The 12,269-nt window shown below is 59.2% G+C and overlaps 3 protein-coding genes across 3 annotated transcripts; 2 read left to right on the top strand and 1 right to left on the bottom strand.

Annotated features, from left to right (window-relative positions):
- Positions 1-1,405: 1,405 nt before the first annotated feature.
- On the top strand, positions 1,406-8,273 carry FA10DRAFT_268571 (kinesin-domain-containing protein). The gene is made up of 2 exons (XM_025522387.1): positions 1,406-2,939; positions 3,023-8,273. The coding sequence occupies exons 1-2, from the start codon at positions 1,764-1,766 to the stop codon at positions 8,054-8,056; spliced, it is 6,210 nt and encodes a 2,069-aa protein (XP_025375574.1). The 5' UTR covers positions 1,406-1,763; the 3' UTR covers positions 8,057-8,273.
- A 39-nt stretch (positions 8,274-8,312) lies between these two features.
- On the top strand, positions 8,313-10,681 carry FA10DRAFT_268572 (putative 4-aminobutyrate aminotransferase). Its single transcript, XM_025522388.1, has 6 exons — positions 8,313-8,815; positions 8,899-9,256; positions 9,333-9,432; positions 9,503-9,824; positions 9,881-9,942; positions 10,007-10,681. The coding sequence occupies exons 1-6, from the start codon at positions 8,511-8,513 to the stop codon at positions 10,375-10,377; spliced, it is 1,518 nt and encodes a 505-aa protein (XP_025375575.1). The 5' UTR covers positions 8,313-8,510; the 3' UTR covers positions 10,378-10,681.
- On the bottom strand, positions 10,414-12,263 carry FA10DRAFT_275958 (nucleotide sugar dehydrogenase). The gene is made up of 4 exons (XM_025523296.1): positions 11,859-12,263; positions 11,433-11,775; positions 10,850-11,360; positions 10,414-10,791 (listed from the first exon to the last, which is right to left on the bottom strand). Exons 1-4 carry the CDS (start codon positions 12,218-12,220, stop codon positions 10,544-10,546), a joined length of 1,464 nt encoding a protein of 487 aa, XP_025375576.1. The 5' UTR covers positions 12,221-12,263; the 3' UTR covers positions 10,414-10,543.
- Between the last annotated feature and the right edge of the window lie 6 nt (positions 12,264-12,269).

A 12,269-nucleotide genomic window follows, 5' to 3' on the forward strand; every position in this document is an offset into this window, starting at 1 on the left:
GTCTGATATGACCTCAGGATTGGAAGGAGGGCCAATGACAAGAGTGCAGTCGGTATAGTGAAGTTGGTCCAGCAGAGCCGGACATAGTCTCGCCCTGAGCTGTCCAATGTTAACGTTGCAATACAGATTGCAGCCATTTTTCAAAGGGTTGAGCTTGCGAACATTCTCGACCTCGACGAACTCGTTGATGTGCATTTGATCGATTATAGCCAAGGTGACATTTTGCTGATGCTCAAAGATTCCAACTAGAGAGAGTTCAAGTTTGCACACATTCTTGCTACCTTCTTCGCCGGAGAGTCTCGCTTCGTTGCTGTCGACGACGACTGAAAATAGGTAGAGAGCGAAAAGATATCTTAGATGCTCGTCAATGCAAAAAGGAGAGAATACCAATATGTTAGCAAGCCTGCCGAACCAATAGAGCTCAGCGGCCGAAAGCATATCTTCTCGCGGAGAGATTGCTGGACGGTGATCTCTATACTAAGGAAAGGTCTACTAGGAAAGGGAGGAGATTATAGCAAGGAGATAGCAGTCGGTGCTTTCATGCCGAATTTGGGCAGCGAAGCTCAGGCACAAGTACGTCGCGCTGTCTGCCGCCTTTCGTGGTTGGCCGTGGTCAAAGTTGGTGATGTGCTGGGCTGGTTTACCCTCGCAATGCTTCAGTGCTTTCTTCAAGAGCCCTGTATCTCGCAGATCCTCTTTTTCAGCATGCTGTCAAACCAACAAGACACGGCCGTACATGAATAAGACTACGATAAACAATCAGCTTGCCAAGCTGACGGTATCGCTCCTGGAAGAGGCTGGCGTAACTTGCCGGAGCGTGAGGTCCTCCGGAGGACCGCGCACGGGCCCCTGATATGAACGGCCAGCGAGCGCACGCCAAAGCGGGCCAACCAGGGTTGTTGAAGGACATTGATTGTTCTGGCGTGGCAGAGCTCACAAGACAATTGATTGTTCATCAAGTCTGCGTCAGAGCCCACCCAAGTCTACACATGCAGAAACGCCTAGTTTCTAGCGCGCCCACAGTGGCCTGGCTGATGAGGAAGGAGCACACGACGAGAGTATGCAGAGACACGGTACGGTCTCCATTGAGGCAAGTCGACAGCAGTGGCGCGTCGCGAAAGTGAAATTAACGATGCTTAAAGGGGGGCTCCCCTTCACTCCTGCATTTAGTTAGCGTCCTTGGGAGAGTCTTCTGGATTTGCGCCTTCCTGTTGACCCGAGCCGGTAGCTTATTATTGGCTAGGTTTTCAGAAACTGGTTCTTGGGGGTAGGCAGCAGCAGCAGGACACGCGCACTTAGCTTGGTCGGAACTCTCAGAAGCCGCTCGTGTCTTCGCGCAATCAAATCCTATCCAAAATAAGAAAAATCAAAAGTTAGGTCGTCTGTCTGTTCGCGCTTCTTCAATCCTCTTCGCCCACCATTGTCTTTGGCCGTCGTCGTCGTCGCTACACCCCGACCGCGTCACGGTGCACACCTTCCTCCCTATAGAAAGGCGCGCGCAGCGCTTTCGCCACGCTCACGACCACAACACGACCGACGGCTAGAGCCGCCCCTGACGAAAGACGTAGCTGACGCGTGTGCGCAGACCGGTGGGAATAAGCAACGTGCATTTGCCCCCCTTTCTCCGATACTACTACAGCACACCCCTCCCAAGATCGAAGAGTTCGCCCTCAATCTTCCCCTTGTTCCGCCCGTGACTCGCCCCGCCTTCACTCAACCTCATTACTACTGTCAGTTGGGAGCAGCCAGAGGAGAGCTGGACGATGGCGGCGCGGAACCGGGAGTACTCGGTCTTGTTTCCAGGGCCTGCTTCGTCGACGAGCGCAGGCAACGCGACCTCGGTCCAAGTCGCCGTCCGGGTTCGACCAGTGACGGCGCACGACCAGAGCTCGATTCCTGCAAGATGGCAGCGGCATGTAGTGGTGCCCCAGTCGAGCAACGCGCTGCAGGTCGAGCCAGGGGGACCACCGCCCTCCGGTGCACCTACCGCCTCGACAGCCGCGCCCCTGAAAAAGCAGAGCTTCACCTTTGACAGGGTTCTTGCTCCCGATGATGGTCAAGAGCAGGTGTATGCCGGCTCTGTGCAACCACTCATCAGCCGCTTTCTCGAGGGCTACAATGTCACCATTCTCGCCTACGGCCAGACATCGAGCGGAAAGAGCTACACGATGGGCACCTCGGTGGCCGATGTCGACTTTGAGGCCCTCGTCGCAGGCCAGCGGCCAGATCCGCAGACGGGCATCATCCCTCGCGCCGTCGCAGACGTCTTTCGCGCCATCAAGCAGCAGCAGGCCCGCAGCGGCGCCGTTCAGTACAGCGCCAAGGCCAGCTTCATCGAGATCTACAATGAGGAGCTCATCGATCTCCTCGCAGATGCAGATGGCGACAATCGGCCCTTGGTGCAGATCCGAGAGGACAAGCAGGGCCACATTATCTGGAGCGGCCTCCGAGAGGTCAAGGTCAACAACGTGGCAGACGTCATGAACCACCTGCTCCAGGGCTCGACGATTCGGAGAACAAACGAGACGGACATGAATGCGCAATCCTCGCGATCTCACGCCATCTTCTCCCTCACCCTCGTCCAGCGCAAGTTTGTGGGAAACGGCGCCCCTCCCCCACCGAGCAGCAGCAGCAACATCCCAGGCAACCGGCCCGCCAGCGTCTTTGGCGGCCGCACCACCCCCACTGGACGAACGACGCCCAGCGGCCGGTCTGGCCTCCCTCGGCCTGCGTCCAACATTCCCACGCCTGGTGGCGGCGCACGTGCATCGCGGGCAGGAACTCCATCGTCGCTGCGTCCCTCGAGCGTAGCGGGGGCGCCGCCGCGGAGCCACTCGCCCATGTTTGGCAGCGATCGCGACCCCGCTGCAGACGCTGGGGGCGAATGGGTCACCGTCACGAGCAAGTTTCACTTTGTCGACCTGGCAGGCTCAGAGCGGGTAGGTTGAGGAATGATGGGCATACACCATTGGTGAAGATCAAAGCAGCTGACACGATGGACGAATGTTCCCCCTCACTTTAGCTCAAGCGTACGGCAGCCCAAGGAGACCGGGTCAAGGAGGGCATCTCGATCAACTCGGGCCTGCATGCTCTGGGGAACGTCATCTCGGCCCTGGGTGATCCGGTCAAAGCGAGGAGGACGACGCACATTCCCTACCGAGACTCGAAGCTGACTCGGCTGCTGCAAGACAGCCTGGGTGGCAATGCGTACACGCTCATGATTGCCTGCGTCTCGCCCACCGAATACAATGTCAGCGAGACGATCAACACGCTCCAGTACGCCAACCGGGCTCGCAACATCAAGAACAAGGCCGAACTCAATCAGGTAGAGGTTGGGTGGGACGACGTCGAATACTTGCAGACTCAGGTTATGAAACTGCGCAAGGAGCTCGCCATCCTCAGGGGTTTCAAGTCAGGCACACCGGGCAGCGACTCAGCTATGCGCGCAATGGATCAAAAGGAGCTCATCGAGTGGCGGGAAAAGTATGCCAGCCTCAGCCAGAAGCACTCGCAGCTCACCGCCGACCTGACCAAGCTGCAGCAGGGCCACAGCTCGTCTGACTCCAATGCCGACTTCCTCGAGGCTGCCGAGCCCATCATTGTCGAGTACGAAAAGACGGTTGATGCCCTCGAAGGTCAGATCAACCTCATGAAGGCGGCCCTGGGTCATTCGGAAGACGTCATCATGGACGGCGAATTACGCCAGACTGAACAGGAGTCGCGCATCACGAAGCTGGAGCAGGATCTCGAGACGCGCGAGCAGACGGTGACGGAGCTTCAGGCGAGGCTGGCCAAGCTGCAGGATCGCGAGTCATCCGCCAACACCTACGCCCGTGATCTCGAAACCCGTCTGGCCTCGCACACGAGTGACGGTGACGCCAACGCCCAAATTACGGCTGAGCTTAGAAAGGAAGTGGCTAGGCTGCGCGAGGCAGAGGCGTCGACGGAAGAGTACATCAAGGACCTCGAGGCTCGGTTGCAAAAGGCTGACGACACCGTCGAGAGCATGAAGGACCAAGTCGCTCGGCTCGAGAGAGACCTGGAGCGGCGCGACGAGGCCTACAAGGAGCTCAAGCAGCGGCTGGACTCGCTCGATGACGCCAAACAGAACAAGGCCCTTCTGGAGGAGCTCGACCTGCGCGACGTCAGGCTTCTGGATCTGCAGACAAAGGTCGAGAAGCTCCAGGGTGAAAAGGACGAGGTAGTCCGCGAGCGTGGGCGACTGACTGATTCGGCGGCTTCGCACGAGCTCGAACGTGGCAAGCTCCAGGACCGCATCCAGCAGCTGGAGAAGGCAGCGACAGCCACAGCGGCTGTAGGTGCCGCTGGAGCAGCAGCAGCAGCAGGCTTGAGGTCGGCCTCGACGACGTCTTTCAGCACAGCGGCCACAGCTCCCACAGGTACACCAAAGGATAGCGCGAGTGCAGAGGAGGAGCTGGAACAGCTGCGAATCCAGGTGGAAATGTACAACAATGAGCTCGAGGGTAAGAAGGAAGAGGAGGCAAAGCTGCAGGCCGACCTCGAGACGGTCAACGTCAAGTACAGGGAGGCTCTTGCCGAGATCCAGGATCTGAACCAGCAGGTCTCCGAGGCCAAGCTTCGCAGTGATGGACCAAGCTCGAGCCGCCAGGGAGAAGAGCTGGAGAGCCCTTCGCTGTCACGCAGGGGTTCCATGACCCTTCGAGGCCGGAATCAGGACAGCCTGCTCGCCGACCCCGGTCCGGCCAGGCGGAGGTCACTGTCTCGCCGATCATCAGGCACTTTTTTATACAATCCGAGGGAGAGCACACCTCGAGAGGGCAGCGGAAACGCGACGACGCCCACGCGGCCAGCCAGCGGCTCCATCAATGGCAGTACCTCGGCGGAGGACTCTCCCTTGCGGCAACGTACGCTCTCGCTCTCTACCTCGGATACCTATACGGGACGCGGCAAGAGGCCCTTGAGCCTGTCGGGGAGCAGCGACTTTGCCAAGCTTGGTATTGTGCCTCCTGGCGCTTCGCCCTCGGCCGATTCTTTGTCGAACAAGCAGCCCGACTCGCCGGCGAACTATGAGCGGAAGATTGCGAGCCTGGAAAAGGAAACGATGAGGCTCCAGGAGGTGCTTCAGGAGAGAGACGAAGAGATTGCCGCGCTGGAGAGGGGTGCGCGCGAGAGTGGTAGCGTCCCTCCTCGTCAAGCCGCCGCCGCCAAGGAAGGCGCCTCTTTGCTCTCGCCCCCTGGAGAGGGTTTGACTCGAGGAGGAGCCGCTGTCGAAGGTGCCACCCCGCCATTGACGCCGGCAACGGAGCGAGAATTTAGCGTCATCCGGCAACTCGTCTCTGAATCGCATGGAGGCGGCGCTGGTGGTGCCAACGTTGACGAGCTCATGAGGTCTATGGCTCGCAAGGAGATGTCGTCGCGCCAGCAGATGGATGAGCTGCGTGCGGAGCTGGCCAAGAATCGCCGCGAGCACGAGACGCTGCAGACGTTGTCGCGCGACCAGGCTGCCAACATGGCCTTGGAGATCGAGAACCTCCGTGCACAGCTGGCTGCCTCTGCCGTGTCGATCAAGGGTGCAGACGCCAACGGGCAGGGAACCACCGCCGCTGTGGACGAGCAGCTCGAGGCGCTGCGTCAGGAGCACGCTTCGGCCATGACAACCCGAAGCGAGGAGCACACAGCCGCCTTGGCAGATCTGACGCAGGCCAAGGCTGCGGCCCTGGCGAAACAGGCCGAAGAGCACCAGAAGACTTCACAGGCGACGATGGACGAGGCGATGCAGAAGCTCAGGGACTTGCACAAGGAAGAGATCCAGACCCGGGAGCTTGGCCACAATGAGGCCGTGCTTCAGGCCCGAAGCGAGGGCGAAAAGGCGCTGGTGACGGCTTCGGAGCAGCACGCCTTGGCGATGGACAAGACCAAGGAGGAGCACACCACGCTTCTCACCAAGGTGTTAGCAGACAAGGACGCTGCGCACGCCGAGACGCTCAGCTCGACCAAGGCCGACTTCGAGAAGCAAGTCGAATCCATCCGGGCTGATCACACGTCGGTCGTCTCCAAGCTCAAGGACGAGCACGGCGCAATTGTGGCCAGACAAGCAGCTGACCATGCTGCCGCTATCGACGCTCTCCACGAAGAGCACTCGAAGTCGCTTGGCGAGGGAGAGGCCGAGACGCACAGCAGGCACAGGCAGGCTATGGTGGCGATGCAGACGAAGCTGGCCGAAGAGCACCGCGTCGCTCTGGACGAGCTGCAGACCAAGCTGACGATGGAGCACGATGGCGCCCTTGAGGAGCACAGCACGAAGCTCGAGTCTCTCACGAAGGACCATGAAGATGTGCTGGGGCGGATGAAGGATGACCACCAGAGGAAGCTGGAGCAGATTCAGTCGCAACACGAGAGCGCTACCGCTTCTCTCAAGGACCTTCACGCCAAGGCGCTGGTCACCTCTCGCGACGAGTCTCTGGCGACGGCCACAGAGACACACAGCCGCGCTATCCAGGACCTCGGCAAGGAGCACGCCGATGCCCTCGCGGCCAGCCAGGGCAGCCTGGAGCAGGCGAAGCGGGATCACGATGATGCCCTGGCAAAGATGGGCGAAGAGCACTCGTCGGCAATGGAGTCGCTGCGCCAAGAGCTGTCCAAGGGACAGGCGGACCATTCCACGGCTGCGCAAAACGCCAAGAGGGACATCGAGAGGCTGGAGAAGAACCACTTGCACACGCTCGAGCAGCTCGAAGCGCTCAAGACTGCGCACGCTGACCGGCTGACCGTGCTGGGCGATGAGCACTCTGTCCGTGTTGCTGATCTGCAGCGGGATCTCGATCGGGCCCTGATGGAGCGACGCGAGCTCGAAGCAAAGTACATGAAGCTGCTGGAGCAGGACCCACACGACCTCGACGCAATTCGCTCTGAGCTGTCCGAAACCAACGATGCCCTCGTCACACTCGAAGAGGCCCTCTCAGAGACGCAGCTGGAGCGTGACCGGCTGGTCTTGGAGGTGGAGCAGCTCAAGGAGGGTCGAGGCGGACCTACAAACGGAAGCGGCGTTGACACCAGTGCCACAACGATTGCCCAGCTTCGAAAGGAGACAGACCTGTTGCAGGCAAGCCTTTCCAATGCTCGGTCCGAGCTCATGAGGAGCAAGAGCGACATCCAGAGCCTCGTCGAGGAGCGTGCGAGGCAGGAGAGCCTGTACCGCGAGACGCAGATCAAGCTCACTATTGCCGAGACGCGGGCCAACAACCGTTCGAGGGGTGTCGCCGCCTCCAGCAGTGGAGACCTTGACGGTGATGCGAGCTCGAGCTCGGGTGCACACGCAAACGGGCACAATGGCTTGCCGAGATCGCCCAACACAGCCAAGCGTGTGTCCGACTACACGGACGCCGGCTCGTCGCACAGCGATGCTAGAAGCTCAAAGTCGCTCGGAGTTGGTGGTGGTGCGAAGCCTCCGCCGCTGACGCCACCACCCAACGTGCCACCGCCTCCGACGCCGAATGGAGGTGCGACGACGCCGACGCAGCGCCATTCAGGCTTCCGAAACTCGGGCTCCTCGATCCTGACGAGACCCGACTCGCCGAGCCAGAGCCTGCAGTCGGGCTCCCTCACGCGGTCGTCAAGCATCACGAGCATCAGCAACATGCCTAACATCAACGGCCTGGCGGCGTCGGACCCGAAGGTGGCCAAGCTGCTGGCGGACCAGGCTGAGGAGCTCAAGAGCCTGGCCAAGCAGCTCAACCACTGCGAGCAGGACCTCCAGGCCAACATCGACCTCGTGGCCACGCTCGAGGCGGCCCTCAACGACAGCGAGCGCAACCTGCGCAAGTCGCGCGTCCAGCTATCGGAGGCTGCCAGGGAGAGGGACCGCTTTGCAGCCCAGGCAGACGAGCTGCGCGTGCAGGTGAGCACGGTGCAAAAGGAGAACGACGCCGTCAAGAACAACGTCATGCTCGAGAAGCAAGGCTATGAGAGCCGGCTCCAGGCCGAGAGAGAGGCTAAGGATCGTGCCAGGAGGGCCTTGGAGCAGCGGCTGGAAGAAGTGCAAAAGAAGAAGAACAGCAAGCTCTTTTGCATGTGAGACTTCCTCCATCGTGTCTCTCGAAGCCTCGCTCTTTCTCTCGGTCTTCTGGTCTCTCTTTCTCTGTAAAGGTACAAAGTCAGTGTATCTCTTTTGTTTCCATTATCGATGTCGTTCTTTCCTCATTCGTTTCCATCTCTACACTCTACTTTTTTCACACTCTTTGTCACGATTATCGTTCTCTTCGCTCTTATCAATGGTTTTCTTTGATTCTGGCAAATGCGCGAGCGTTTAGTGGCTGCATGGGGTTCGCGACCTATAGGCGCATTTGCGTTTCTAAAGCACCCCCGCGCGGAGGGCGAGAAGATATTCGGCCTGCTTGCTGTGGAGATTCCCATCTGACTCATTCGCCTTCTGTGTCGCTCTGGCTTGGCCTGGTCTACTCGCGCATCTTTTCGCGGCAGCTTGAACGAGCACAACCACCCTTAAGGCAACGGACACGATGCTGGTACCCATGACTGCGAGGCGCCTCGCCCTCGCCCGCAGCGGCTCCCTCATCGCGGCCTCTCCCCGCGCCCGCTTCCTCGCCACCGCCGCCTCCACGTCCATCTTCCCTTCCTCGGACCAGCCCACACACCCGGCGCTGGTCAAGCCCGGCGGGCCCATCCCTGGACCACTCTCGATTGAAGCGTCCAAGGAGATTGGAGGCTTCCAAGAGGACCGCGCCCACGCATTCGTTGCCGACTATGCCAGGTCCAAGGGCAATTTCATCGTCGATGCAGACGGCAACGTCATGCTCGACATGTTTGCGCAGATTGCGTGAGTGTCTGTCTTCTTGTCCACGCAGTTCCTTTCCAGTCGAATTCATGAAGAGAAGCTTCTTTCTGCGGGGCCAACGATAGGTCAATCGCCCTTGGATACAACCACCCAGACCTCGTCTCGCTGGCCCACTCGCCGGAATTCGTCATGGCCGCCACGAATCGGCCGGCCATCGGCAGCTTTCCCCCAGCCCAGTGGGCTTCGTGGATCAACGACGGCGGCATCGGCGATGAGTGGGTCAAGCCCCGTGGACTCAACCAGGTCTTTACGGCCATGTGTGGCAGCTGTGCCAACGAAAACGCCTACAAGGCCGTCTTTATGGCCTATCGCGCCAGGGAGAGGGGCGAGGGTGTGGCCTTCACCGACGAGGAGATGACGAGCTGCATGAAGAATCAAGAGCCTGGCTCGCCCGACTTGAGCATCCTCAGCTTCGAAAAGGGCGTGAGTGGCAGCCGGGGGTCTTTGCTCCTTCCTCTCTCTGTGAACGTGCGCAAGGTGTGCTGATTACTATTCTCAGTTCCATGGACGGCTCTTCGGTTCGCTGAGCACGACGAGGAGCAAGGCAGTTCACAAGGTCGACATCCCCAGCTTCGACTGGCCCGCTGTCCCTTGGCCAAGTGAGTCTTGTCTCCCACCAGTGTCCTCTCCAAAGTTTCCTCACATATGCGACTTCCACGAAATACGCAGACATCAAATACCCGCTCGCTGAGCATGCTCGAGAGAATGCAGAGGCCGAGGCCGCCACACTGGCGCGGGTCGAAGAGACGATCGTTGCCTGGCGTCAAAAGGCGCCCGTTGCCGGTCTCGTCGTGGAGCCCATCGCCTCCGAGGGAGGCGACCAGCACGCAAGCCCTTCCTTCTTCCGGGCCCTGCGCGAACTCACGCACAAGCTCGGCGTGTTCATGATCGTGGATGAGGTGCAGACCGGCGTTGGCGCAACGGGCCGGCTCTGGGCGCACGAGGCGTGGGACCTCGAGAGGCCTGCCGACATCGTCACGTTCAGCAAGAAGTGAGTATTGATCCTGATCTTAATGAGGAACCTTAGGCACTGACTACTTGTCACAGGATGCAAGCGGCTGGCTTCTACCACAACATCGAGACGAGGCCCTCGGTGCCATACCGCAACTGTGGGTCTCTCCTTGCCTCTTTCTAGACCGAGACACTAAAAATATAAGAGAACTGCGCCCACAGACAACACCTGGATGGGAGACCCAATCAGGGCTCTCCAAGCACGCCAGATCCTCCGCACCGTTCGCGCCTCGAATCTGCTGGAGAACGTGCGCGATGTTGGGTCGCACGTCTACTCGAATCTTGAATCGCTCTTTGCCGGCTCGGCCATGTCGAACCTGCGCGGCGAGAACCAGGGAACCTTTATTGCCTGGGATCTGCCCTCGACAAAGGGCCGCGACGACTTTCTGGTCAAGATGAGGAGGGACCATGGGGTTCATTTGGGCGGCTGCGGCGACAGCACAGTCAGACTGAGGCCGATGCTGGTCTTTGAGAAGAAGCACGCAGACATCTTCCTCCAGGCCGTCAGCGAGGTCCTCAAAAACATGAAGTAGCCTGGATGGTAGTCTGTTCTCGTGGACTGAGGAATTCAGCTGAAAGGGGGTGTATATTAGCATGCGTGGCTATTCTATCTTCTACAAGGTCATCGTCCGATTTTTTATGTCTGAGCAATCAAGCAAGCGCCGGAGGCAAGAGAGCGAGGATGAGGGACCGGCGGATCTACGCCCAGATGGGGTCGACAATCTCAGGCCCTTGTCCAACGGTGTGAACCTTGAAGCCGACTTGACGAAGCTTCTTGGGATCGACGATAGCGCGGCCGTCGAAGACGAAGGCAGGCTTCTTCATCGAGGCGTAGATGGCCTCCCAGTCGAGAGTCTTGAACTCGTCCCACTCGGTCGCAATGACGACGGCCTCGGCATCCTTGCACGCAGATTGGACGGACTTGTGAATGGTGACTTGTTCTTTGACTGTGAAAATTCAGTTCAGCTTTCTCTTCATCAACATTAAGCTGATGCAGCGACTCACCCTGCTTTGTGTCGTCCACGACGCCCGGCTCCGTCAAGTCGAGCCAGATCTGCGCCTCGGGCACCTTTGGATCGTAGATGGCCACAAAAGCATTCTCTTGCCGAAAGTATCTGCACAGCGAGATGGCGGCGCTTTCTCTCGTGTCTCCCGTGTTCTTCTTAAAGGCAAAGCCGAGTACGGCCACTTTCTTTGCCGTGATGGTGTTGAAGAGCGTCGAGACTACCTTCTGTGCGAACCGGCTCTTTGAGTACTCGTTCATTGTGATGACCTGCTTCCAGTAGTCGGCCACTTGAGGCAGATTGAGCGATTCAGAGAGGTAGACAAGGTTGAGAATGTCCTTTTGAAAGCAGCTCCCCCCGAAACCGACACTGGCCTTGAGGAAATTTGGCCCGATGCGCTTGTCGAGGCCGCAGGCGTGGGCGACCTCTTGTACGTCGGCACCCGTCGCTTCGCAGATGGCGGCCATTGCATTGATCGATGAGATTCGCTGAGCCAAGAGCGCATTGGCTGCCTGCAATCGCGCTCGTCGTCTGATGAGCTCTCACGGTAAGAGGACAAGGGACTCCAAAATGACGAAACCCACCAGCTTGCTCAGCTCGCTGCTCCACAACCCAGTGGTATAGACCTTTTCCCGCGGGACCCAGTGCGCATAGACATCCTTGAGCCTCCTCGCTGCCAACTCTCCCTCTTTTGTCTTGAGACTGCCAATCAGCACGCGGTCTGGATTCTGCAGATCCTGCACGGCTGTGCCCTCAGCCAGAAACTCGGGGTTGGACAGGATGTCGAAGTGGAGCCCCGGCCGGGCGTTGGCCTCGAGAATGGTGCGCATGGATGCAGCCGTGCGGCAAGGCACCGTAGACTTCTCCACGATAATCTTGGACGACGACGAGACGGAAGCAATGAGACGCGTCGATGCCTCGACGTAGCTGGACAGGGGGAGTGAAACACAGACCGCCCTTAGCGATTGAACCTTTCAAAGAGAGAAGGCACGCAAACGACCAACACTCACTGCAGGTCGGCCGCAAAGCCCTTGCCCATGCCGCTCTTCTTTGTCGGGGTATTGACGCTGACAAAGACGAGATCGGCCTCCTCAATCGCCTTTTCAATGTCCGTCGTAAAGAACAGGTTCCGTCCCCGGCACTTCTTCACCACCTCGGCCAGGCCCGGCTCGTACACGGGCAAATTGACGAGCTCGCCCGTGACGGGGTCCGGATCGCTGTTCCATGCGGCGATGCGCGCCGCATTGATATCGGCGATGTGGACGGTGATGTCGGGGCAGTTGAGGGCAATGACGGAGCACGTCGGACCTCCGACATAGCCAGCGCCGATGCAGCAGATCCGACGGACGGGGGGAGCCTGTTCTTCGGCCATGCTTGCATAGGAAGGAAAGGGGGAATACGAAAGGTTGGAGGGGAGGAGG

Source organism: Acaromyces ingoldii (genome assembly GCF_003144295.1).
Source record: "Acaromyces ingoldii strain MCA 4198 unplaced genomic scaffold FA10scaffold_5, whole genome shotgun sequence".
NCBI lineage: Eukaryota > Fungi > Basidiomycota > Exobasidiomycetes > Exobasidiales > Cryptobasidiaceae > Acaromyces > Acaromyces ingoldii.

What these genes read in the sequence shown, in the direction of transcription:
- FA10DRAFT_268571 (XM_025522387.1), top strand. Translation starts at nt 1,764, where the DNA reads ATGGCGGCGCGGAACCGGGAGTACTCGGTCTTGTTTCCAGGGCCTGCT. An exon ending in ACCTGGCAGGCTCAGAGCGG is followed by an intron (nt 2,940 to 3,022) that starts GTAGGTTGAGGA and finishes CCCTCACTTTAG; the next exon opens with CTCAAGCGTACGGCAGCCCA.
- FA10DRAFT_268572 (XM_025522388.1), top strand. Translation starts at nt 8,511, where the DNA reads ATGACTGCGAGGCGCCTCGCCCTCGCCCGCAGCGGCTCCCTCATCGCG. An exon ending in GCCCGCTGTCCCTTGGCCAA is followed by an intron (nt 9,433 to 9,502) that starts GTGAGTCTTGTC and finishes CGAAATACGCAG; the next exon opens with ACATCAAATACCCGCTCGCT. An exon ending in CTCGGTGCCATACCGCAACT is followed by an intron (nt 9,943 to 10,006) that starts GTGGGTCTCTCC and finishes CTGCGCCCACAG; the next exon opens with ACAACACCTGGATGGGAGAC.
- FA10DRAFT_275958 (XM_025523296.1), bottom strand. Translation starts at nt 12,220, where the DNA reads ATGGCCGAAGAACAGGCTCCCCCCGTCCGTCGGATCTGCTGCATCGGC. An exon ending in GGCTTTGCGGCCGACCTGCA is followed by an intron (nt 11,776 to 11,858) that starts GTGAGTGTTGGT and finishes CCCCCTGTCCAG; the next exon opens with CTACGTCGAGGCATCGACGC. An exon ending in CGTGGACGACACAAAGCAGG is followed by an intron (nt 10,792 to 10,849) that starts GTGAGTCGCTGC and finishes GAATTTTCACAG; the next exon opens with TCAAAGAACAAGTCACCATT.